The following is a 24,872-nucleotide window of genomic DNA, read 5'->3' on the forward strand; positions in this document are numbered from 1 at the left end:
ACTTACCGATCTGGTGTTTGCTGTTTGTAACTGCAGAGACCCAGGACGCTGCAAGAGATGCAAAAAGAAAATAAAAACCTTGTGTTCTCCAAGACAGCATCATCCCTGCCCAAGTTGCAGAGGAGTGGCGAGTACCCCAAAGCAAAAAGGTATAACTGAAGTCCAGAGATACAGCTAACTGCTTCCATCATCTCAGTTCAGATCTTCCTCACATCCTCCACAAATGCATCCTGTTCCCATTCCAAATGCAGCACTGATCCTAACCTCAGATGTGCTCAACTGGGCAGAACGCATCTGGACATACACATAGTTTTCAAAAGCACACAGAAAAGAGCTCTGCAGAATGGACGAATGAACTCAACTCTCATGACCAGAACTGATATTTTTGTAAGATAAGAGCTACCTAGAGGGAAATATTTAATAGCTATGTATTAAGGAGAAGCAGATGCTGTCAAGTAAAATTGTTCACACAACAGAGGGTATACTATAAAAAAAGAAAGAACTAAATATCTTGACATTCCAGAAGCCATTTCATTTAAGTATCTCAACAAAATTCCAGTTCTTGTAGAGAAACAAGATGGTATTTAACATTCCAAAACAAGTATAGAAACATCAGCAGAATGTCAAAAAGTACCCCGGATTATTTATCTGGCATCTGATCTACAAGCAAGACCAGTTCAATGACTGGGGTAGGTTCAAAAGAAAACTATTATCATAGGAGCTCAGATTTTTCATGCCTTGGTTGATATTCAGGCTGTCTCCCTCCTCTCCAATGCCAAAGAGGGCAAATGATGTAAGAAAGGATTCTCAGGAGACCTATTTATAATTTTTAGCCCTACTACTGCCAAGTTCTCTACAGTTGGTCTATAAAAATTAGGTTGAGGTCCCTTTATTGCCTACAATTATTTGAAAGAGCTCCAACCCAAATCAACAATACATTACAAAGGAAGGAGCTGAATTGTTCATTTCCCTAGAGGGAAAAATGCTCAGAGAGTCAAACGAAAGAAATGGCACAAGGAACTTGCAGTCCAGTCCGGTGAAACTCAGAAAACAGAGTCACTGTCTCATCAACAAGAACGCTAGTATCAGCATTTGTTTCCCAAGAAACAACTTTTACAATCATTAAAGATGACTTATGCAAACGATCAAAACTTAAGACATCATGAAGGAGTTAAGAAAAACAAGAGCAGTTCAAAGTACCCTTTGCAACTGTGAATGGGAACCGAAGTATCAGAAATCCAACAATCTGAGATAAAATGCATTCAGCAAAGAACAGGCCAAAACATTCCTGAACCATGGAAATCTCTATACACCTATTCAGCTATGGGATTTCCATTTAGGTACTTAAGAAAAACATGCTATAAAACTATATCACTGGAAAGATAATGTAATCCCACCTCATAACCACTGCTCTGTCCTTACACCTATTTGTGTTTTTTTAAGCATAATAAATCTATAAATTTAAAGCCTCTTTAAAATTCAATGCTTCTCCACAGGTCCATTTTCTGCAACTGTCTTGCACATTTTTTTTCAGATAAAGGACATCAAATCATCAGGATCCGATTGCATTACTTTACAAGAGAACATTACTTCTTCTGGAATGGCTCCTAATTTATCTGACATATATTTTGTCTGCCACAAATAGCACCTTTATGGTCAGAGGGATCTGTATGAAATCCTATCTATTAAATTTGCCTCAGAAGCTTTGGACTCAGCCATGCATTGTGTAGATACTCAAATGTCACCTTAACAGCTATTCACCACTCTCCCAGTGACACAAGATTCCCCAGTTTTACAAGATGCAAAATGTTGTAATTTCTGTGAGTCTTCCCTGTACCAAAATGAACAGTGTACTGGTACTCTGTCACAAAACAAAAATGACTTTTCATTTCCTACTTGAACTTGAGCTACACGGCCATGCTGCATGTCCCTCACAGGTGCACGTGCACCAGCTGCCGAGTGGCAGGATACACTGTTTGCCTGAGGAGAAATGCAGCTGAAATGCCAAGCGACATAGGGGACCTCCTGCCTTTTGTGAGTGCTCCACATCAGCAGATATTTATGGACCGTCTCACAGTCAAAAAGAGAGAGAGAGCAACTGCCCTTCAGCACTACAGTGCTAACAAAGCACTCTCTCAGCAGAAAAAGTAATGAACAGTCACAGCAAGCCATGTGAGGCCTCAATCCATGGATCCACAGGAAAGGAAGTGAGAGATTCCATGACTGAATGGGAAAGAAGCCTTAAATTTCCAAAGCAAAATGCTCTTTCCACCTGGAAGGAGGTCTTAGACACATTCATAAAGCTCCAGGGTTCTGGAAGCTTGTTACCCACAACAAATCAAAAGTGACTAAACAGCCCACAGCCCAGGTACATCCTCTGAGTCTCTTCTGTAGTTATTCTAGAAATCCAGATAACCTCACTCACTCACTGGATCTCTCACCTGTGAGCCAAACTAAATGAGAGTAACTTTCCTGCTATCCCCCTCAGCTTTGGCTTGTAGAAGTCACTTACCTGCAGCTTCTGGTACGGATTTCTCTTGACAGATTCAGATGAATGACAAATTGCTCGGCTTGATCGCTGGCCTGGATCCTGGCACACAAAGCCTATGGGCATCAGGAGCCACATAAGAACTTTAAGACAGACCTAGCATTCCTGTTAATTATCTCAGTCTATACATTACCTTGCTGTCCCTGTCCAAAGACCAAAAAAGATGCTTTTCTTTTTTATGCCTTGCTTTGTTTAATCCAAACTGTACATTGCATTACATTTTTTGAATAAAACTGCAACTTGCTTCAAAACCAAGTACTTAAATAAATAAGATGGGTTACTGAACAGTAGCACAGAGATAGGCTTCATTTCTTAAACGGCTGAGAAGACTACCTAATGACAATTTCGCCTCTTTTAGTATTGGGGGTAAGTTGTGTCAAGTAACTGAACCCAGATGTACTAAGGATGCCTAAAAGGTGCTGGGCACTAGACAGTCATGCAGCTTTCACAATTGTCACTGTACTTCTAACATAGCTTAACTAGAACCCACACATTCAACCTAAAAAAAACCACAAAAAAACAAACAACGCATGAATACCGATTCTGAGGGCTAAGCAGAAGTCACCTGCTAAAGAGTGGCATCTCCAAATACCAAACTAAGGACTTTTAATACCACCTGCACATCACAAACAGCCAGACTATTCTGAAGCTGAGCTGCCCACATATAACTTCCCAGTGCTAAATATGGTCAGTCTCCTTAACCAGAGTTCTCCTCTATTATAATCATCTAATAACATGCAGCTCATAAATCTACCTTTTATTGATTTTAAGTGAGTGAAAGACTAAAGGAGCTTTTTGTTACACTCACCTACAAGGGTGAACATATCTGAGAGCATGCTAGCTTTGATCTTCAGGTCCAAAGGAGCATCACTATCACCACATGCAACACAAGACAAGAGGCATTATTTTTCTGGCATTAAATGAGAGGAATGCTTCAATATCCAAGATATCTTCCAATATAGTTTCTTTGTATTGGTCCTTAACACAGACATAATCAACAAAGGGGGAAGAGTAGGTGTTTTTCACATGCATAAGTAAAGATGAAACAGCAACAGATTATTCAGTTAGTTTACCTTTTTTCACAGCTTTAGTCTTCTAATGCAGCAACACACAGTCTTGTTTTAGCTCTGCTTGGCTAGAAACATTTTCTCTGAATAGATCTACGCTACATTTCATGGAGTAGACAATGGTTGCTGTCATAGAATTATTCAAAACCACAGTTACCTATGCATCTTCCACATAAAATCATAAAATCAGATGGGTTAGTTCTAACGGATGGGAACAAATGATTAGGGAAGGTGATAGATATGAAGAGATCAAACAGTTGGGACAGATAAGAAGCATCCATCATTTTATACAGTGGGTAAAAAAAAAAATAAATCATCAATGAATACAGTTCAGATCAGACAGGCTCCTTGGGAGCAGAGAAATCAGCCACGTTCTGCGGCACAGTGATACTCGGCAAAGAAAATGCCAATCATAACAAAGCAGAGCAAAAGATGTAGATATTCGAGTTTTAAGTAGTAAAGGATGCAGATAATTCAGTGTGTATTATTATGAGCACAAACCACCAAACAAGGAAATTAAATGTTGTGGAAATGCTCTAGTTGCACCTGAAAACAAAACGGGTACTGTAAAACCTAGGGTTATGGACAGTGTATTAAAACAAAAATTCTATGCAGGATAAAGAAGCAGGCAAAAAAGAAAATCAAGAGGAAGGTCAGATGTGGTTATTCCAGGAACATATAACTTAAAGCTTATTTATACCATCGTAACTGAAATATTACTCACAGTACTACAAAAGTGCATTGTCATCTGTGCTCCTGTAAAGTTAAACAGTAGTCCAGAAAACACACATAACTGGAGATGTACAAAAATAAATCCTGAAGTTTCATTAGAGTCTAAGGGTCAGCATAAGGGCCAAAAGAACACTCACTCTTTAGATTTTAGCTAAAGAGAGTACTAGACCAAAAGTTTGAACCCAAGCATACATCTGTGTACTCAAGTCAAGCAAAATGCTTGGACTCCAAAATCTTAAACTTTCTACTCAGCCAAGGGTATTGAAACCCCACACAAGAGTTTGGAGAGCTCCAAAATTCATCTATAATGGGAGATTTTGAAGTGTTAGCAATGATGATGGACTGTGGAGGAGCAATAATAAAAAAGAAAATGGAATCCCAACTGTGTTATTACAAAGCCTGCTGCAATAAGTTCGTTTATGCAAAAGAAAAAGCAAAGGACTATCCTCTCTGTCAATTAGCCGTGGAACAAATACTCTGCAGACATCATGAAATCATGCTCTCCTAGGACCACACATTTCAAGGACAACCATCTCCAGCAACAGTCCAAGTCTCATATTAAACTGGGAATCACTTACCAGGCCAACGATGGGGATAGGTTTACTTCCAACAGCCAGGGCTTCAGAGTATCATCAATAAGGACATCAAAACCATACAGCTCTGAAAACACAGCAAACACTGTAAGTTCACCTTACTGCACCTTTAAATATTCAGCTAAGGTCCAACATTATTCTCTATCATGTTGTTCCTATCCATATAATTTATCTTAAATCCAGTGAAATCTCTAGGGCTGAACAAATAATAACATTCCAAGAGTGAGAAATCTCACTTCCTCAGAATCAAGATTCAATATATTCTGTGTGTTGGGGAAAGAGGGAAACAGAAAGTGAGTCTTAGAAAAGTATTCTGTGGAAAAATTAATTCTTTGCTATCCACAAACTGCAGTTCATGGAGAACTCTATTACTTGTTTTCACATAGAACTGACACAAGCCCAGGAGGTCCCATCTACTTCTTCCATTGGATCCTGGACACAACAGAACTTCATTCTCCTTTTTATGGTTTAATCCCTATATTAATTGTTCCAGACAGCTACAGAAAATCTTGTTTTTTTCAAGCATCATATTCTTTTCAATTATTCATGTATGGTTTTGTAGAAGATCCCCCTGGGACTACAAGGGTCTTCTCCTCAGCAGCTCCATCTACATGGACAACCTCTCATAACTATCTTATTGACAGCTTCCCACTTCGCAGCAAACCACTACAGAAATATTTTTTCCTTAGTTTCTCAAACATTCATAACGTATTACATCTGCTAGATGTGTTCTGCTCTACACAGGTCAGACTGAAGCCAGCTTCCCATTCCAAGGCTGATTTTATTGTTTCACTTTATACATACGTTCTCTCTAATTTGGAAAGAGTCGCAAGAAGGATGCTACACAAAGAAGACTGCAAATCAGAAGTTGGCATTAATGCAATTCCCTCTTCCAGCATCAAGAAGTACAGCTAATGATCATCAGAGTAACTTATGTCCATTTTTTTCAAAAGACCACAGAACAGGGTATTGGCAGAGAAGAAGGATTTCCATGGAATTAACCAGTTCCCTAGTGTCTGGAGTGAAAGCAGGAGAGTTTCTTTGCCATGCTGCTTTCCTTGAGTTCTGGCTTTGGCCTTTTGTCGCCTGCCTGACACTGACGCTGGCTCCAGAGAGCTGGACTGCTTGACAAGCTCTTCCTATGCAGACAGCTGTGCGAGAGCTCAAGTAGCTTAGAACAGGAAGCTAATGAGCTGTGGGGGGGACTTGGAAAGGAAGGCAATGGCAGCAGAGTGAGTATTGCCTGCTTGCTTTTCTAGACTGTGTAGCCAGACATTGAGTGGGAAGCAAAACAGCAGAGAGTTAAGGAGTTGGTTCGCTCCAAAGAAATGAGGCTGAATCTACATTTGGCTCTCTTGCTCCCCAGACAGAAAAGGCTGCAGCAGAGAGAAGAGGAGGAGGTGAGGATTATAAGTGTAAACATTAACAACACTTTCTCATCAAAAGAAACTGCTGATAATTTTGATATATTCTTTCAAAATAAAATCTCAGGTTTGGTGAAGACCTGCAGCTCTTAACGGTACAGCAAACTCCAGTGGCCAGACACTGATGCCCAAGGCAGAGAAGCAGTGAGTGGGCCTGTGGCAGCTGCTGGTCTGCAACCTCCCAGCCCCAGGCAGGAAGCAGAGCATTTTGTTTTGACTGGCTGCTGCTGCTCTTGCTGCTGGCCATTCTCTCCCTCTGCCCCTCAAAAGACCTTTGCTAGTATTTTGGCTCCTCTGACTTTGTCCTCCTCTCCCACAATTCCTCCCTTCCGAACCACTTGCTCTTTAAACCTCCCTCTTTCCCACCCAGTTACCCACTCCACCTGCTTTTACAAATACATGTGAGTGACCTCTTGACCTTAGCTAGCCTTGACCATGCAGCTGGTGCTTTATTCTCCTTTCCCTTGTCTATTAGGACAGAAAACTCTTTGGGATATCCCTGTTGACTCAATTCCATTGTTGACACATATCTAATGTGATCTGCAATGCATCCTAGGAAGACTCCACTACTGCTGCATAATGCCCCAAGTCTCACGTATTGTAGGTCATATCTAGAACACCTTGAGTGATGTTTCTGCTACCTTGGGGCATGATCAGGAGATATGTAATATCCTTGTTCTGGCAACAGAATCAAGCCTCACAGGTTCCCACATAGGACTTAGCACAAAGGGGTTCTCAAATCTGCCTATGATACTAGGGCACAAACAGAACATAAATTGCCTGCTTTTTCAGCTATCCTAGAAATATCTCCTTGGCCCTCTTCCACATCTGGAAGATGTACTACTTCAATTACATACAGAAGTATCCTTTCTACTATGAAACCCCACTATCATTTGTAAAAATGAATACATAGGCAGCACAAAGATGTACAGTCACACGAGCATAGCAAGGTCAGAAGTAGATCCTCTGCAATTACCAACATAAGCAAGATTGTTATTTCCCTCTGTAGAGAGAGCAAAGAAAAAGAGAATGACTGGAACACATGCCTTACGCTGTGGCAATGGTAGGTTTCTGACAACCCACCTTGCATCGTTATTGTTATTAAGGGAAGAATAGAAGAAACTAAGATATCAAATTTCCACAGTGCCTTCCCTTGATTCCCTCCTCTTGCTACTGTTACACAATCCACAGAAACATGTTTCACCCTTGCTGTTTGCTAAAGAGATTGGAATGACATCAGGAGGTACCAGCCATTGCCAAGACTCAGCAGGAACAGCCTGGCTCTCCCGTCCGGCCCCCACAGAGAAGTCATTGCTGACAGAGCTTCCCATCCTCCCAAGAGAAGGGCCAGCTTCAGGCCAAAGTCTAACAGCAACACTTCTGCCAGAGATTTTTTTTTGCCAATGCCGTTATTCAAGACTAAGAGGAAGGCTAGAGACATGGTTTCAAGCTTTTTGGTTCTGGTAAACTACCATGTATTCCAAACTCGGCTTATAGTCCTGTCAAAGACTTCACTGGCACCCCTTTTTAGAAAATATCCCTAAAGTATTTGCTATTCTCTGCAAGTCTAGAAACTAAGCCAGAAGTGATAGCCCAGTAGCGCAAACAATGTTTTCATGATTTTGCACAGAATGAATAAGCTCAATTCCTAGAGGGTCGCTGTAATTCTGGTCTTTGTTTTCAGCTTGTTCACTAGGGAAAAAGAAGCAGCTTTACTGCAAAGTACAGGTTCTGCAATTGAATGGAGGCAAAATGAGGTTATGAAGGACGCATATACACTGAAAAAAATGTTGCATACCTAACTCATCTGCTTGTACAATAAAAAAACAATCATCTCATTTTAAGCAGAAGCATATTTACAGATGTTCCTAATACAAGCAACTACACCTGTGCCACTGAAATTCTAGTATTTTTCCTTCCTACCTTCTCGGTGCTTTAACTACAGGTATCCTGCAGACCATGCTTATAGACAACATACATCAAGGAGCTTCAGTTAGAAAAGTTAACTGTGCTACAATTTCACCCAAAGCAGCAACCAGACAGTGCAAGGGAGAAAAGCTTCTAAGAGTATAGTGATAGATGTACTGCTTTGCTGAACACACTGCCAAACCTGAGGCTTCAGAGACTACATAGTATTTTCTAAATTAACTCCATCACCTTTTCTAGTGACCGTACAGTACCTGCTCTGACTCTGGTAAAGCACATCTTAACAGCTATGGGGACCCGAACAAATCTGTATTTTCAAGGCTATCACAGTCAGGTCTCAAATCACTCCTGTTATTCTACAACAAGCTAGCATAACAGTTTAGGCTTAGATAAGCAAAAGGCCACACTGTGTCATATCAAGTAACAGAATAGAACCCTCTACTCTGGACACCAAAGGCTTTGGGGAAAGTATTGGTGATGCAGTCTTGCGGGGTAAGTTGCCTTGCACTCTAAATAATACAGCTTAACTCCCTTTTTTAGATAACTTTAACAGAGAAAGTCTTCATTTCTCAGTGTTATTGCAGGAAAGGACCCAATAAGAGGGGGCATGATTATTGCACATGTTGACATTCTTGTCTGCTTCACAAGATGCAGCCTGCACCTGCCAGAGTTTGTTACAGTAGCTTGGCCAAATGTGTAATCACGTTACTCAGAGGCACTTTCTCCACAATGGGTAACCAGAGAAAGTTCATTACTTATAGGGTGACTTCTCAACCTTTTTTCCTTCTACTGAAGCCTGAAGGACACTTAGTTGGACTAATTTCAGGCACCTACATAGAATCACAGAATGTTAGGGATTGGAAAGGACATCGAAACATCATCTAGTCCAATCCCCCTGCCAGAGCAGGAACACCTAGAAGGGGTTACACAGGAAGGTGTCCAGGCGGGTTTTGAATGTCTCCAGAGAAGGAGACTCCACAGCCTCCCTGGGCAGGCTGTTCCAGTGCTCTGTCACCCTCACTGAGAAGAAGTTTCTTCTCAAAGTTAAGTGGAACTTCAGAGAATCATAGAATACCTCGAGTTGGAAGGGAGCCATAAGGATCAACGAGTCAAACACCATACTCCTCTAATGACTAAATAAAACTAAATCATGAGACCAAGAGCATCATCCAGATACTCCTTGAACTCTGACAGGGTTGGTGCCGTGACCACTTCCTTGAGAAATCTGTTCTAGTGACCAACCACCCTCTCTGTAAAGAACCTTCTCTCCCCCTCTGCTGTCTCCTTTGAGGAAGCTGTAGACTACCATGAGGTCACCCCTCAGTCTTCACTTCTCCAAGCTGAACAAACCAAGTGACCTCAGCCAGTCCTCATTAATGTTGCTCTCAAGACTTTTTACCATCTTGCTTGCCCTTCTTCTACATAAATCACTGCTTTCTCTGGTGAAGATCAGAATCGGGCTCATCACCTATACCAAAATCAGACTCGGAATCATTCTTCTACTCTGAATTCAGAAAAGCTAATAAGGCCATCTTCAAGGCTAACATGAAAGAACAGGAGTCTTGGCGGAAATTAGGCTGGCTTTATGCCCTAGTTTTGGCTGGGATAGTTCATTTTCTTCCCAGAAGCTTGTATGGTACTGTATTTTGGATTCAGAATAATGCTGATAACACACTGATGTTTTAGTTGTTGCTAAGTAGTCAAGGACTTTTCAGCTTCTCACATGGTGCCAGATGCACAGGATGCTGGGAGGGGGCACAGCCAGGACAGCTGACCCCAACTGGACAAAGGGATATGACACCACACTCAGTATATATTTTGGGGGAAGCTGGCCAGGGGAAGGGCTGAGCACTGATCACCAGGTGGTGAGCAATTGTATTTTGCATCACTCATTTTATAATATTCTATTATTATGATTTTCCTTTCTGTCCTGTTACACTCTGTATCTTAAAACCAAGACGTCTACCTTTTTCTTTTTTCCAGTTCTCCCTCTCATCCCACTGAGGGGGGGGCAGCTTAATTTTACATGAGGAATTTTACAAGAACAAAACAGAGGCTTGCACTTGCATTTTTAAAAACAATGCATGAAGAAGGCTGCAGCAAAATCACATAGTACTTACACTACTTTCTGTGATGCACTTCAGAGGTACAAAACTACTGAGCATCCCAAGTCCTCTGAGAACTGATTACTAGAATGCAGTAAACAGCTCACATGACATGGCCAAATGAGAACTCACTACAATCTTTCCGCAAATTGTCATCAGCACTTGGCTTTGATATTAGAAAAAGAATCATCCTGACCTACCGCTCTCACTTTTTAGGCAAGCATGGGTAGCTGAAACCATACAGACTGTCTCACAAGTCTTATTTTAGAACATGGAGAAGCCATAAATGGAGCCTATTCCCTTAAACCTAGAAAACAAGTATATTACATTTAACAAACAAACAAACCAACCAAACACACACAACAACATTTACTTGGGAAATGAATGGAGGACCACAACAGTGCTAAACTGTTAGAGAAAAAAAGTGGGTAACCTAACCTAGATAAATATGTACTTGTGATTTAATTTCTAGCAAGAAGGTGGCCACTGTAATGGAGTCCTATTTTTTTAGAATAGCATTACAAAGGCTAGAGTAGAATACACATTTAGTAATATTTTCTAAAAGTTTTCCAAACCAGGCCTACCTCTGTATCTGAATCTCAGATATGGGTTTCTGAAGTCCAAGATACTTCTCAAATGATCAGTCTTTCTCAAGACATACAGGCAGTTTCATTGTTCAAGCCCAGAATGAAAATAAAGGCTCTTGGGAGCCTCTGCATGCTGCCTTGCAACAGTCATTCCCAGTTTTCTCCCTCATGGTAACAGCTATGAACACAGCCATTCTGAACATTTCCAGCTAGAAAACCTGCCTTTTTTAATAATACAAAAGGGTTAAAAGTGGCACAACTGAAGAGTGTCAGAACAAGATATGTGGATGAAGAATGAGCCATACAGTACAAACAGGGCAGCTCAGATCCTTCGGACAAGGACCACTACTTAATTGTGGGGGAAGGTGGCAGAAAGTACTGAGCTCTGGAAATGCCTCAGGCTCCCTAGGGAAGCAGTATGGCTCCTACTTAAGCTCTCTTTCCTGGGAAGCTCTTAATTCATGTTTACACTGAAATAAATGGAACAAAACAGTTTATTTGTCGGGGAGCATCTGAGAGGGTGGTTAGTCCAGCCCTGGGGAGGCAGCAGGAAGTGGAATAACCTCACAGGCAGGCCCAGCAGAAAATACATGAGGAACCTAAGTTTCCACATACACAGCTCAGAGGAATTCAGAGACAAAACTGAGTGAGGAAAAGGGAGAAGAAAAAAGAGGCAGGTAAGTTTTCTGGTGTGCATTTTTTTTCAGTCCAGTTGTTGACATTTCTGTACCTAATAAGCTGGTACTTCACTAAATCTATTACCTAACTCATAAATCCCACATGTATGTCAAGGTTCTCCAGCTTGAATAAAGGCATCATAGTCAGGAGAAGCTAAAGCCAGAGACGTAACTAGTTTGGCAGATAACTAAACAAAATATCAGCTACCACTCCTCCTTGATTCTTCACTGTCTCATCACCCCCAAATATCCAAAGATGACAGCATTTACGCTGAACTGCTGAAAGCTGCATACTTGTTAATATCCAAGTGTAATGCAAGGACCACACAAATGGATTTACCTGTCACAGCTAGTTTAAATATAAGTCCCAATACCTAAACACAGGATAGCTTAAGCCAAGCTTAATATCTGGTTTAAGCACTGACTGAGACTAATTCTAGACTCATTTCCCCAAGACTCCATCTTCATGCGTGTATCCACATGAGCAAAGGGCAGCTAACAGCAGGAGGAGGCCTCTTTCGGGAAGGTTGGGAAGCAGCCACTGGAAAGCGGGAGAAGGCACACTCTGGTACCAGCCGCTGCTTTCTGGACCTCATCCCAGCATCTGCAGCCAGCGAGTTCTCAAATCCCTCTGCCAGCACATAGTTCTGCATCCAGCTTCTGCCAGAAATAGGTTTTCACGCCACCATGTGGTACTTTCACACAAGAACAAGCCCAGAAGCAATGTCACCACCATCATTCCAGCCACTGCATTACACATTCCTCCCTAGTCCTCAGATGCACGTAGGACAATATTTCAGAACTACATCAGACTAGATGGATCAACGGAAAATATTAAATTCTCTAAAGGGATGTTTAATCATCCACAACTATCCTTTGCAAAGGCACTAGTGGGCCAGTACCTTCAACTTTCCAGCACTTCCCCAGTTTCCTTTCAAGTCCCTTTTCATCTTCCCATTTTATAGCATGAGAGTCTGATGAACGACACAGGGTCACTGTGATTCAACATCCCCTGCCCTCACAGAGGCCTACAGTGAGAATAAAACCAGCATCCAGCTTCCCTGCAATAGGGAATGCATGTTTCTCTGTAGCATCAGGAAGCTGGAAGTTTCAAACAGTAATCGTAGACTTAATCAACAAAGATGCCCCCCAGTGCCTTACCAAAGCAGCTGCCACGATGTGAAAGAAAAGTTTTACAGGCTGTTGCAATGGCCAGCTCAGCAGAAACTACAGTCTTGATAATCAGGTCTTCCACACTGGCCATCAGTGCTGCAAGGAGGGGAGGAGGAAAAAAAATAAAAGTAGGGGAAAAAAAATTAGATTGTGAACTAGCACACAATATCTAGAAAAACGTGAGCAGAAGCATATGGACAGATACCTTTGTGAATCAAAGCACGTGAGAGCCTATGGATGACAAAGCAATGATATCTGGAAATCCATGCAAGCATAAGTATTTATAGACACATGCATAAGTATCCTCATGTGAAAACACTCACAAATGAGAAAGATAAAAGTGAGTATATGTACAGTGCAAGCAAGCAGAAACATGTAGCCAGCACATCAGCACAAGTCAGCTGGAGTCTGATCACCACCCACTCAGAGTATTAGGAAGGATTAAACAAGAGTGGGTCAGCGAGATAAGACCCTAAACCACAGAGAATAAGTCATAGCTACAGAGTTATAAAAATTTTTCTTGTGGATTTTTATAAGACAACTGTTCCGTGATGTTGCACCTTCCTCTAAAGCAGCTGTTCCCATACCATGATTCACAAATCATTTCAAAATGATAGGACTGGTGACAGCTTTCAGCCCTGTTGACCTATAGATAATCTGCAGTTTCACCAAGCTCTCTCCAGCTCTTGTATAAGCCTATAAACAGAGCTCTGGAACAGGAATCTCAGCTGACAGAGGGAGAAAAAGACAAGAAAAGATGCACATTAGATGTATGCCTGGATTCTACACCAGGCTTGAGATGAGTCACGCAACAGAAAGAACACCACACTTAGTTTCTGTTTTCAAGGACAAGCAACAGAGAAGTGAAAGGAGGAGGGAATGAACACTAGAGTCCTAGACTGAAAAGTTAGTAGGGTTGACAGGAGAGCCTTCTCCATCCCTCAAGGGGAGCACAAGTAAACACACAAGACCTCCAGCAAACCCACACATTTGGTAACCCCTGTCCCAAAGAACATCTAGTACAAACCACTTGACTAGAGAGTCTGATTTAGGCCTACAAGTACTATTTCTCATGTTAAGATGATGACATGCAGGGACCTGAATAATTACAGAGGAGCACGTAAGCAAATTCAATGTGAACTGCTGTGCCAGAAGACAACTAAGTGGAAGCAACACAGCATGAGAATGTCTAAGTGCACATAAACATCCTAGAACACAAAAATCTTGCCAGCCCAGACAAGGTCAGCGCTTCCCAGCCAGCATTCTGCCTCCTTATGGCCAGAACCAGATGCATTAGAGAAAGGTGCAAGAAGACTTGTAACAGATAGTTAGAGAAACTCAGTTGCATTGCTCAGGAATTTACTTAATAATTAAAAGTACATGTTTTATACTTTAGGTTGGGGTGGAGAAATGTATCAATATAAACAACTATGCATACACAGCTTACTGAAAACATATGGTGCAAGTGACTGGACAGCCATGTATGCATGTGACTGGGAAAAAGTCTACTTCCATCTGAAAGCCAGATTCAAACCTCTTCCTCCAACATCTAAGTGTTCCCTGGCAACATCTGCAATATGGGCATAGCTGCTATCAGTAGCATTACTGATGCCTCAGTATCACAGGTAATTTATCCCTTAAAGGATATACCTGGATTCTGCTCTGCAGATGCATTTACTCCCAGCAGACCTGGAAAAGGTGTGGAAGAGGGAGCTATTTTATATGAAACACAGACTGAAATGAAAACACCCAGCAAAAACCTGAGCCATGGAAAGATGACACCACATCCAAGAGTCATTCAAACTGGCACAGTTCTCCAGAGGTTGGTCACTCATCAGACTGAACAGGCCATGGGAGCAGTAGAGGGAGGGAAGCTTTTAGAAGGAAGGGAATGACCTTAAGAAACGGGAAATGTAAGTAAAATATTAAGAAACACGTCCTGAGAAAGTCCCAGAATAGTATTTGCAAAAGGGAAGGGGGAGGCCTCATCTCTGGGGATGACACTCATCTCTGGGGATAAAGAATAAATGTACAGCTCTACTGAGTACGCTGTAAGGAACAATGCTTCCCTCCGCCCTGCTATGGTGCTAAATGGGACTCACTCGGGCTCTTCCCTCACTTCTTCGGATTTGCACTAGTGAGATGATTAAGATCCAACAAAAGAATAGAAGAACAAGATCTCTACTGACCTGCAGTGTCTCTCCCCTCTTGTTTTAAGTACCTCAGGATTGCACTCATGCTCCACTTGTTTCCATAATCCTCTACTTCAGGATCATCACAGCTAGAAATAAATGACAAGGCAGCTGACACCGCTGGCCTACCTCTAGGGACTTGCACCAGCCTTAAACCAACTTAGGTAAATTGGCTCAACCTCTAGAGATCAAGTACCACTTTCTGGCCAAGTACCTGACATAATCTCCACTCTTCTTGTTGACACTGTAGTTGGTCAGATGCATGAACTGGTTTTTAATGTTCTTGGTTGTCTGGTCGTACCTCACTGTTGCAAACCTGTAAAGAGGGATAAAGATTGACAATACTTCTTGACCAAGTGACATGCTTGCTAAATGTGACCTACTACAACACAGACCACTCAACAACAGCAGCCAGGGAGAGAATGTGTGTAATGAGACTTCATGAAAAACAACCTTCCCTCACAATAAATACAGTTATTCTTAAGGGCCACATCCAGGTACATTTAGTCGCTTTTTCAGTGTCTTAGAGGAGGGAGCTTCATTTGCTCTTTTGGGAGTTTTCACAGTATAACAGTACATACACCATACCAGGCACATTTTTTCCTTCACTGCTTAGATTTGTGGTCCTCAGGCTTTCTGCCCAAATAGTCCACTTTGCTTTAGACAGTCGGCATCACAGTCCCCTCAGTTTCACAACAGGACCTACCATGAATACGTAAGATCCACTGGTCCTGGGAAATACGCATATTCATGGCCATCATAAGACATATGCATACTACAGTCAGTATTTCCTCAAGTCTCATAAGCACAGCTCAGTTCTTCTGTACTCCAAGGATGCCTTAGGAAAAGCTGAGGGTGGGAACATGTTCCTACCACCACCAACTACAGAGTCTACAACTGTCAATCCTCTTTCTCAAGAAACATCCAGGAAACCAGGTACAACCTGCAGGCAGGACCAATTTGTCCAACAAGGCAGCACCTGGTCCAGGGTGCTGTCATTTTCAGGGACTACACAGCCCTCCCAGATCGAAAAGGCGTCATGTAACTGTACAAGGAAAGGGACCGCAGGGAAGATCACAATCAGGAGCAAGACACTGCTCCAAGCTTACCTAATCTCTATATGAAGCCTGCTACAGCCAACATAATCACAGTTAAATCAGCCTGTTTATTATGGAAAGAGTGGTAACCTCCAGGGCAAAAGGCATTACCCATACTGTAACCAAGTACTCCAACACCACTCCTTCAGTCATACACTACCATCACAGATGTTTGTGTTGAAACAAATCAAAGAATTGATCCAACTGAAAAATAGCCCAGGATTCTGGTTTGTAAGGTGTTTGAGGGATTTTTGTTTGTCTTCTGTTGAAGGGGAGGCAGAGGGAACAGGATGTGACAGGGAAAAGGACACCAAAAAACAAAGGTAGATCCCTGATTCAGCTACAAAGTTGTACCTTGACAAGCTTTTTTTTTTCCACACCTTCTCCAACGGCCACACAGACTCAAGCTATCCATACTCTGTCCTCAGCTGTCCACCTTCATTTTACCTGCACAATACTGGCACAAGAGTGTCTGTCCTGCACAGCGAGCCATCTAAAAATGGCCTTTTTTGCTAAGCTATTTATCAAATCAGATCAGTTCATTGCATGGATACAGAAATGCTTGCAGTGACACAATACAATGGACACTACAAGGCCCTGATTGAGCACAGCAATACAACATAAAATTGCACTGAAGCAATTTTAACAGTAATCTTATCAACAGCACACCTCTTTAAAAAGAGGTTGAATGAATGCTGAAACAATATAAGCTTCTGGGGAAGGGGAAGGAGCTTCCTGCAAACAACTGCTGGGACAGTTGCCCAAGCTGCCCCTCCATTCCAGCTTGCACTGTGCAGCCAGAGAGGAACTGATCATGTATCTGTGCAGGAAAGGAAAGGGTTAACGTGAGAATGGGAACAGCAGCCAGGAAGACTGCAGGACTGTTTCACTTGACAGCCACACCAATTCAAAGAGTTCAAAGACTACATCTTGTGCAAAAGTTGCTTTCTAAAGTAGTTGCACCATCAGCCTTTGTCAATGTAAGGAGGAGGCACTGCAGCTGAAAGCTCATCATCACACTCCAGCCACGCTGTTTGATCTGCTCCACAAATTACACAGCTACAGGCAAGTCAGATCACAGGTCTGACTGAACAGCCACTTGACCAAATATTGAAAGATACCAACTAACTTTCAATCAGATGCAGTTGCACCCACTTTCAGGCATAACAAAGGAGAGTGTTAGGATGCAGAGCCAAGGCAGAAAGAGGGAAGTGGATCAATTTTAGAAGCAGGCCACAAAACAACTTTAAAACAAAGCAAGAAACCACTCTCAAACGTTAAGCAGAAGATAATACTGTATTGGGTGACACTTGCAAAATCCTACATCCAGACAAGGACATGCCATCAAGTTAAATACAATGTAACAGAATAGTTTCAGTCAGAAGGACCTACCTAATCCAACTGCAATCATCATCTTATTCTGCATGTAATCAATTTCTGTTTTAACATACATTTTAGGCCTCAGACTTTGGAGAAAAATAAATAAAACAAAAGATCAATGGGAGAATCCAGGGCATCTGGTTGTCAGAATGACCAGTACGAGCCACTGCTAACCACCACAGCTCATCACAACAAGCATGTTTTAGTTAAAAAAAGGAGAAAAAAAACACCTTATTCACTCTGATCATCCTCCTATATCACAATAGCTTAAGATGCCAATGTCCCAAAAGAGATAGAGTAAGAAAGGGCAACAGGGAAGTCAGACCTATGCCTTCCTAAGAAGCCCTGGCAAGAGGGAAGAAGTACCAAGGAGGGCAGTGAGTTGCAAGAAAAGTAGATTTGGGTGAAGCCTCAAAGCGGGAAAAGGGAGGCAGTGCTCAAGAAAAATGGAAGAGTGAGACAGGGAGGAGAATTTGGAGCACCTGGCTGTGCAATGAAGTTAGTGTCCAGAAAAGAATGCACCTGCAATCTACCTTATTAATAGTCATCTTTCTTCATCCTTCCCCTATTATTTTCCACAGTTCAGAAGAAGCTGAACTATACAAGGACATCTAACAAGTTAAACACACACAAAATCCTTCCTTTAGAAAGAACTGCCAAAAAAACAACAACCCCCACACACACCACACCAATTTCTCAGTGAAAATGAATCCACTACTGCCCTCACTTGGTAGCCATTTTGAGAAATCTCTCTCCACAAGAACTATACCAGCAAATCCATGAAGATGCTTATCAGATTAACTCTATCCTTAAATACACAGGTGGGAGCAGGAAAAAAAAAACACAAACAAAACAAGCCAAACACCTCCATGATGTAATTAACTCTAAGCAGCAAGATTAGAAAAAAGGTAAAAAAGAATTTGCACCATATTTTTCCGAGCTTTAACTACACATGAAGTCAGAGCAGCTGGCAACAGAAAAGAGTTTGGAAGTTTGGATCCCCTTTCCACATATTTCCACAGCTTAAAGTATTTGAATTTCTTTTCTGTTTAATTGTAAGTTTTGTGGATTTAGCACTTTTGCTTTGAAAGTAGTGGCAACAGCCCTATATTTGTTCTTAATTATGATTTCGTCATCTCCACCTTAACAATCATTTATTGGCAGCATACCGAAAGCATTTGCTGATAATATGCTTTCAGCCAGATCCTGGAAGTTACTGAGCACAAGCAGCAAACTATTTCACGAAGTCATGGCTCCCTCGATACTTTGAAGCAGAGGGCAATTAGGCTCACCATGCTTATCAGCTTATTTTTTAAATTATGCACATAATCAGAAATATGAGGATATGAAGCCCTGGCAGACAGACAATCCTTCTAAACAACAGTATTTCTTTACCTTGCAAATGCTTGCATTAGCTTCCTTCTAGAGAGATCATCCTTAATTATTAGGTGGTCTGAACTCCGTGCCCATAGAATTTACATTTCCATGGGAAATTATTATTCAGAAGGTATTTCAATGAGTTTTAGAGCTCTCAGTACATGAACTTTCTCTTCTACCAGTATGTTGTTATCTTAAGGGATATCATGGGCCAGTTCAGCAATGCATCAAAAAAAACCAAAAAACATCACAAAACATTAAATAACTCAAGTTTTCTATCAAAAAAAAACAGGTTTTAAACAAAAGATTCAAATGCCAGATTAATACATTCTCGGAGAGCTGGTCTGACAGCCTTACTAGCCTCACACTAAGTGCAAGTCTGCAAATGGAAAATCCAAGTAATTTCTAGAGTCTCTATCTATCAGTAGCCTCTGGATGTTAGACTGGTGACAGACCACAGGTACAATGCTGGCAATAGCCCACACCCCCACTGTGTTTTGTACTTGCTTGGGATGTAAAAGTGTTACTACCACTGAAAGACCAGTTACGATTACCTTTGACACTCTGCAGTTTTACAGCTTTTCATACTGTACTTCTACTTTAGTAACAAAGCTACTCAGCCACCGCCCTTGTTTTCTCCAGGAAAGGCAGGAGACTCGCATGCTACAGACTGTCTTCCTTCAACAGAAATTCACAGGTTATTTTAGAGACACTAAGGTCATAGGAACAGGCCTTACAGTAAGAATAGAAAGTAGGAAAACTTCAATGTTTGTAGAATCTTCCAGGTGTTAACCTGAGGTTAGAATAAAATCTTGAGAAATCTGACAGTCTTTTAGAGGATTATTTCATTGTAATAGCCTGCTCTTTTCTGACTTCATTGCAGGCCCCCCTCTTTTCCAATTTCAGGCCTCTCTGCCAGTTTTGGGGCCCTTTGCCAATTTCAGGCTCCTTCGAAGAACTGAGTATTTGTCACCTAAAAGATAAGGGTCAAGATTGTAAAAGCAATTTAGAAATGACATGGTAAGGTGGCACAGAAAACAAAGGGCAAGTCTGATGCTTTCTCAGTAACACAACTTACCACAGGCACATGCTGCAAGATTCAGCACGGGCTATTAATATTTTCCTAAGCACTAAAGGCTTCATGCCCAGGTATCTCATATTGCTACTACTCAGCCAAAGAGTGATGAAGGCACAAATAACTGAGGCCAGGTCATCATCTGCCAGGACAGGACTGTTTCCTAGCCAAAGCATTACTCATGGATGCTGCTATGTGAGAGCCTGCAATCAGCCAGGAATCCAGGAGTACTGCTAAACTGGAGGCTGGACTGTCCACATGCAGAGGTGCATCTTCAGCCAAAGGAGACTATTTTATCAAGTGAAACTCTTCAAAACACAATCTTTGGCTCACTAACATCACCTCTTTCTTGCTCTGCTCCAAGCAACTCTTATTCTCCCCCACTGTGATCTGACTCTGTCCAAGTTCTGGACTACTCCATAGGCTTTGTAATGTAGAGACCCAATACACTTAACACCACTGTGTATTGCTGGTAGTGAAGTTTGTGTGGTCTGGATGGTTCAACAGCTGGATCCACATTGCTTTGAATTCTTAGAAGATTTTTCCTGTAGGACTCGTCAAGTGAAAAAGAAACCGATCTAGCAACAGGTGAAATTTTCCACTGTTAGTCACACAGGAAGGTTTCCTGCCACTTCAGTGCATTCCTCTGACCCCACCTCATCTAAACCAGCAGTCCTTCCTGTTAAAAATGTGAAATATTACAGAGGTCATCAAGAAAGGAATGGATGTCTGTTCTGTATCCACCATCTGAAGGGTATCAACTCTGTTTTGGCCAGAATTCAGACCTGCTTTCTCCAAAACACAGGTTCTAACCACAAGTTTTCAAGAGTGGATTTCTCCTGTGTTGATTGAACTCTTTCACCTGCTGACGGACTAGGGGGTACAGAATGGAGGGGAGGACAGGCCCTTATCCCAGCATTAATCTGGGTCACCTCTGTGATACATGTTACTCAGAGATAATATAGCTCACAGCAGCAAGGACATGGGAAGCACCTTCCCTTGTTGTGATATCATATACTGCCTGTGTTAACTGTCTAAATTGAACAAGTGATATCAACAACATTCACTTTCATTAACTTGTTTCCTTGGCCTTACTGCACTCCCATTCTCTCAAAGATCCTTCCCTTCTAATGAATCTTGTCCTTTTAAAATTCTGGAAAGTGATAAGGACACCTACTAATGTGATACACAAGCATTTAGATTCCAAAAGCCTCTAAACAGAAATACTGTGGGGAGCTTCTAACCCAAAACTACACTTGGAAATCTGAAAGGTTAAACTGAGGTGGATTGTGCACTGTTCAGTTTCCACATAAACTGTTGCCAGCAATACAGCCTCCCAAGCAGAGGTATCAGCAACCATACTGTGAACAGCCCTGGCAGCCTCCCTCCCTTTCACTGCAGCTTCTCTTTCCTCAGCAAGACAGAGAAAGATGCCCTTGATTTCCAAATTCAAAACTTAGAACAGAGGAATGACACACACATAATCTGTTGTTCTGACACACTTGCCCATGTCTCAGCTGGTCACAGCCAAGTCACACAGGCACACACCAGCTCAAACAAAGGCAACCACCAGTTCCTTTTACCAGCAACCACACACTGCAACAGAGCTCACCTCCAACAACAGCACATTTACCACCCCTCCGGCTGCACCTTCTCTTGGATCAGAGAAAGGGAAAGAGCAAGCAATAGCAAGGAGTAGGGTGGTAGTAGTGGCAGCAGGTGGCCTGGGTAGCAGGAACAGAAAAATCAGGGGAGAAATCCTTACTAATTACTTCAAATTCCAGAAGTACTCTCAACCTCCAGACTAATAGCATAGCACAGAGGCATCCCAGACCTCTGCTTCCCCTTCATGCTTCATGCCTCCCCTGTTAAAAATCACCTTCAGCATTCAGATCCTGGCAGATTACTGCCTTCCCTCCCCATCTGGTAAGAGTTCACCGTAAGCCTAATAAGCAAGCTTAAGCTCCATCTTCAACAGGCCACCTACTCAACAAGTGACATGCAGCACTTTTCCCTGTTGACCTAGCAGTCTACACAACATGTTACAGAGCCCACACTCGTCTCTAGAAATCCCCAAATCCACCACACCATGCCAAACTTTGGCCCTTAACCCACACCCCCCTACACTGCCTTAACCCAAACAACTGGCCCTTTTAGTGTCACACATACAGGCAGGACACCACTCGAGGGGTTGTACACCACCCCTTGCCTTAGCCCCGGCCTTACTTCAGGAAATTAATTGACCGCAAGGTAAAGTTTGCCATATGCAAGTCATTTTGGAAATACGTAAACTGGATCATTAAATATTTACAGAAGATGTTACATGGGTTTGCGTGAAACTTGGCAGTTCTGGAATGCCTATTTGAGACATCTAGCCAGGGCCTGGGAAAGGAGGAGGAGAAGAGAAGAAACCCTGGAGCAGGAAGAAGAATAGTTAATCCTTTTTCCCTCAAACAAGTGCTACAGAAAAAGCCCAGTTATGATAGTCTTTTCCAGGACTGCAAATAGAGTTCCCACCAAAATGTCCTGGAAATAACCAGTGCGGTATTTCTATAAGCACACTCCTCACATTCTGTGCTTGGAGTCACTTCCTCAGTCCCTCTCCCCTTCCTGTGTGTTGGACTTCAGCTTTCCTGTTAGTCAATTAAATGCCATTAGCTGTTTAGAGAACTAAGGACACATAGAAAGTTGTTTGCACCATTCAGTTTTCTTCACGGTTCCCATGAACTGCTTTTAAAATTGGGAAGAAACAAAAAGCCCTAAGGGAATTGGTCAACGGACTAGAACTGGTAGAGGAGAGCTACAGATATTTCCATTTTAACACTATCAAGGTCCAGACTCCAAAATGCCACCTGGGACCCAGTTCTCCGGCAGTACAGGACAGAAAACAGAAGTCTAAGAGACCATCACAATCCCTCTATCTCCAACATGAATATTTTCTACAGCATCCACCTGATGTGGCAGTTTGCAACTGAGTATGAGTCACAGCTTGTAAGGGGATCACTAAACATAAAAAGGAGCTTTGGTGACATCTCTATGATGGCAGAATTTACCTAACCAAAGCTGGACAAAAGTATTCAAACAGTTCTGTGTTAAAGAATAAGATCCAGGAGCAGTTTTACCAGATGCTTGCATGGACATGGAAGAAACAAACAAACCAACCTCTCATTTCTCATTTCTCATTTATTTGTTTTCCTTTTTTTATCTTTTCGTAACACGTTTGCTAGTTTTCAACTTACATGCTGCCATTTACAGGATTTTGAGCCTACGGAGCATTATGAAACACCACGAGGGTGACCAAGAGTTGGCACAGGTTGCCCAGAGAAGTTGTAAAGTCTCCTTCCCTGGAGATATTAAAAAAACAACCTGGACATCGTTCTGGGCAACTGAGTCTAGGTGGCCCTTCTTGAGCAGGAAAGTTGGATCAGATGACCTTCGGAGCTCCCTTCCAACCTCAGCCACGCTGACTCAATGAACCTTTTCTATTCCGTTTCTCACATTCTCTAGTTTCCCATTGTGCAGGCTGTCACCGAAAGTTGCCCAGCCTCTACAATTCTTTACTACGCTGACCCTGTCTGTGAAATGCAACAGTAGGGTCATGTAAATATACCCAGAGACCCACTATGCCCGGATAGAACACCCTCTGCTACCCAAAGACAGACTCAAAGGACTATGGGGGGGGCAGGGGAACAGGGAAGAAAAAGAGGAAAAAAAAAAAAGTAATTTGAGCAACATGAAAGATGAAAAAGGGTCTATAGAAGAGACCAAAAATGAATTTGCTAGTTAATATTTAGCTACCTTTCCTTCAGAATTTCCTAAAATATGCCATCAAGAAGACAGGTTGCTGATGCTAGCAAGACATGCTTCTTTTTATTGGAGAATGGTGATATGCTTCGTCAATATTCTAACTACATCACTGCAAGATATACAGATATTGCTCAAGGAGTCATTTTTCTCCTTTTTTTTTTTTAAAACAACTCTTTCAATTAAAAGAGCAGTTTTGGTGAAGCTCAACAAAAGCAGGTTGTTCAAAACAAAACCCTTGTCCGAGGACAATAACTAAGGGCCACGTCCTATATATCGCACAACTGTCTAGCTACCTGGCATGGGAACCAGACTTAACAGAGAGCATTGCTAGGCCATGACTTAAATACATATAGTAAAAAAAAAAATATAAAAAATATTTATATTACATATAATAAAAAAATATACACAGTGGGCTTCCTTGTAACTCTCACACAGCAGCAGCCTGAGGCCCAACTACTCCAAGGTAAAAAACACAGTCTCAAATCAGATAACTTGTTTCTGTATAGGCAGTAAGTTTCTATTAAGAGCCATATATAGACAGACAGACAGATCTTTCCCCTCAGTGACTCAAACCCTACTTACCTTAATTAAAAAGCCAAGAAGCAGCAGAAAGTCTTCTGGCTTAAGGCACCATTCATTGGTCCAGTGGGGACATCTAGTGAAAAACTTGGCTCCACAGCTTTTGTGTGAGGCCACATCTACCAAAGTGGCTGTAGTCTGATCACAGGCATCCATGCAGAAGTGAGTTAAGCTCTCTAAGAAATGGAGACCTGTCAGGCAAGGGTTACTGCAAGGGGGATGGGGCTGCTGTGCCGGCTCTAGCCTAAGCGCAGCCTGTGAAGTAATGTGGATCCCTTGGCTCTGAGCGAGCACCTGAATTCTTTGGAAACCACAGGAATCCAGCACAGAAAAGGTAAATATCCCAGCAGAGCCAGTGCTAATCAGGAAGCCAGGCTACCAAAGGAAGGGGTGTTGTGAGGCCATGGGGGTGAGCTCAGGCTGCAGGACAGCAGCCTCTGTGAAGCCCGGCTGTCTGTCCTGCCTCTCATGTCCCTCTGGAGAGTCTCTTCCAGCTGCTGCTCCCTGGGCCCTTTGTAAGAACGTTTGGTTTT

General features: G+C 42.1%; 1 protein-coding gene across 22 annotated transcripts in view; it reads right to left on the reverse strand.

Annotated features, from left to right (window-relative positions):
* The window catches only part of TTLL5 (tubulin tyrosine ligase like 5), a 144,140-nt gene that overhangs the window by 102,960 nt on the left and 16,308 nt on the right, over positions 1-24,872 (reverse strand). For 11 of the 22 annotated variants that reach the window (XR_010472871.1, XR_010472872.1, XM_065063873.1 and 8 more), the window contains 8 exons: positions 15,239-15,340; positions 15,022-15,113; positions 14,483-14,521; positions 12,821-12,928; positions 4,926-5,007; positions 3,357-3,418; positions 2,513-2,604; positions 7-48 (listed from right to left, as the gene is read on the reverse strand). Coding sequence is in view for 19 of the 22 variants with exons in the window: in XM_065063873.1 (XP_064919945.1) it covers positions 7-48; positions 2,513-2,604; positions 3,357-3,418; positions 4,926-5,007; positions 12,821-12,928; positions 14,483-14,521; positions 15,022-15,113; positions 15,239-15,340 (619 nt within the window). In the remaining 3 variants the exon portion in view is untranslated. The remainder of the gene's footprint in view (positions 1-6; positions 49-2,512; positions 2,605-3,356; positions 3,419-4,925; positions 5,008-12,820; positions 12,929-14,482; positions 14,522-15,021; positions 15,114-15,238; positions 15,341-24,872) is intronic. The other 11 variants (XR_010472873.1, XM_065063875.1, XM_065063876.1 and 8 more) reach the window with 1 other exon arrangement.

Source organism: Columba livia, chromosome 5 (genome assembly GCF_036013475.1).
Source record: "Columba livia isolate bColLiv1 breed racing homer chromosome 5, bColLiv1.pat.W.v2, whole genome shotgun sequence".
Lineage (NCBI taxonomy): Eukaryota > Metazoa > Chordata > Aves > Columbiformes > Columbidae > Columba > Columba livia.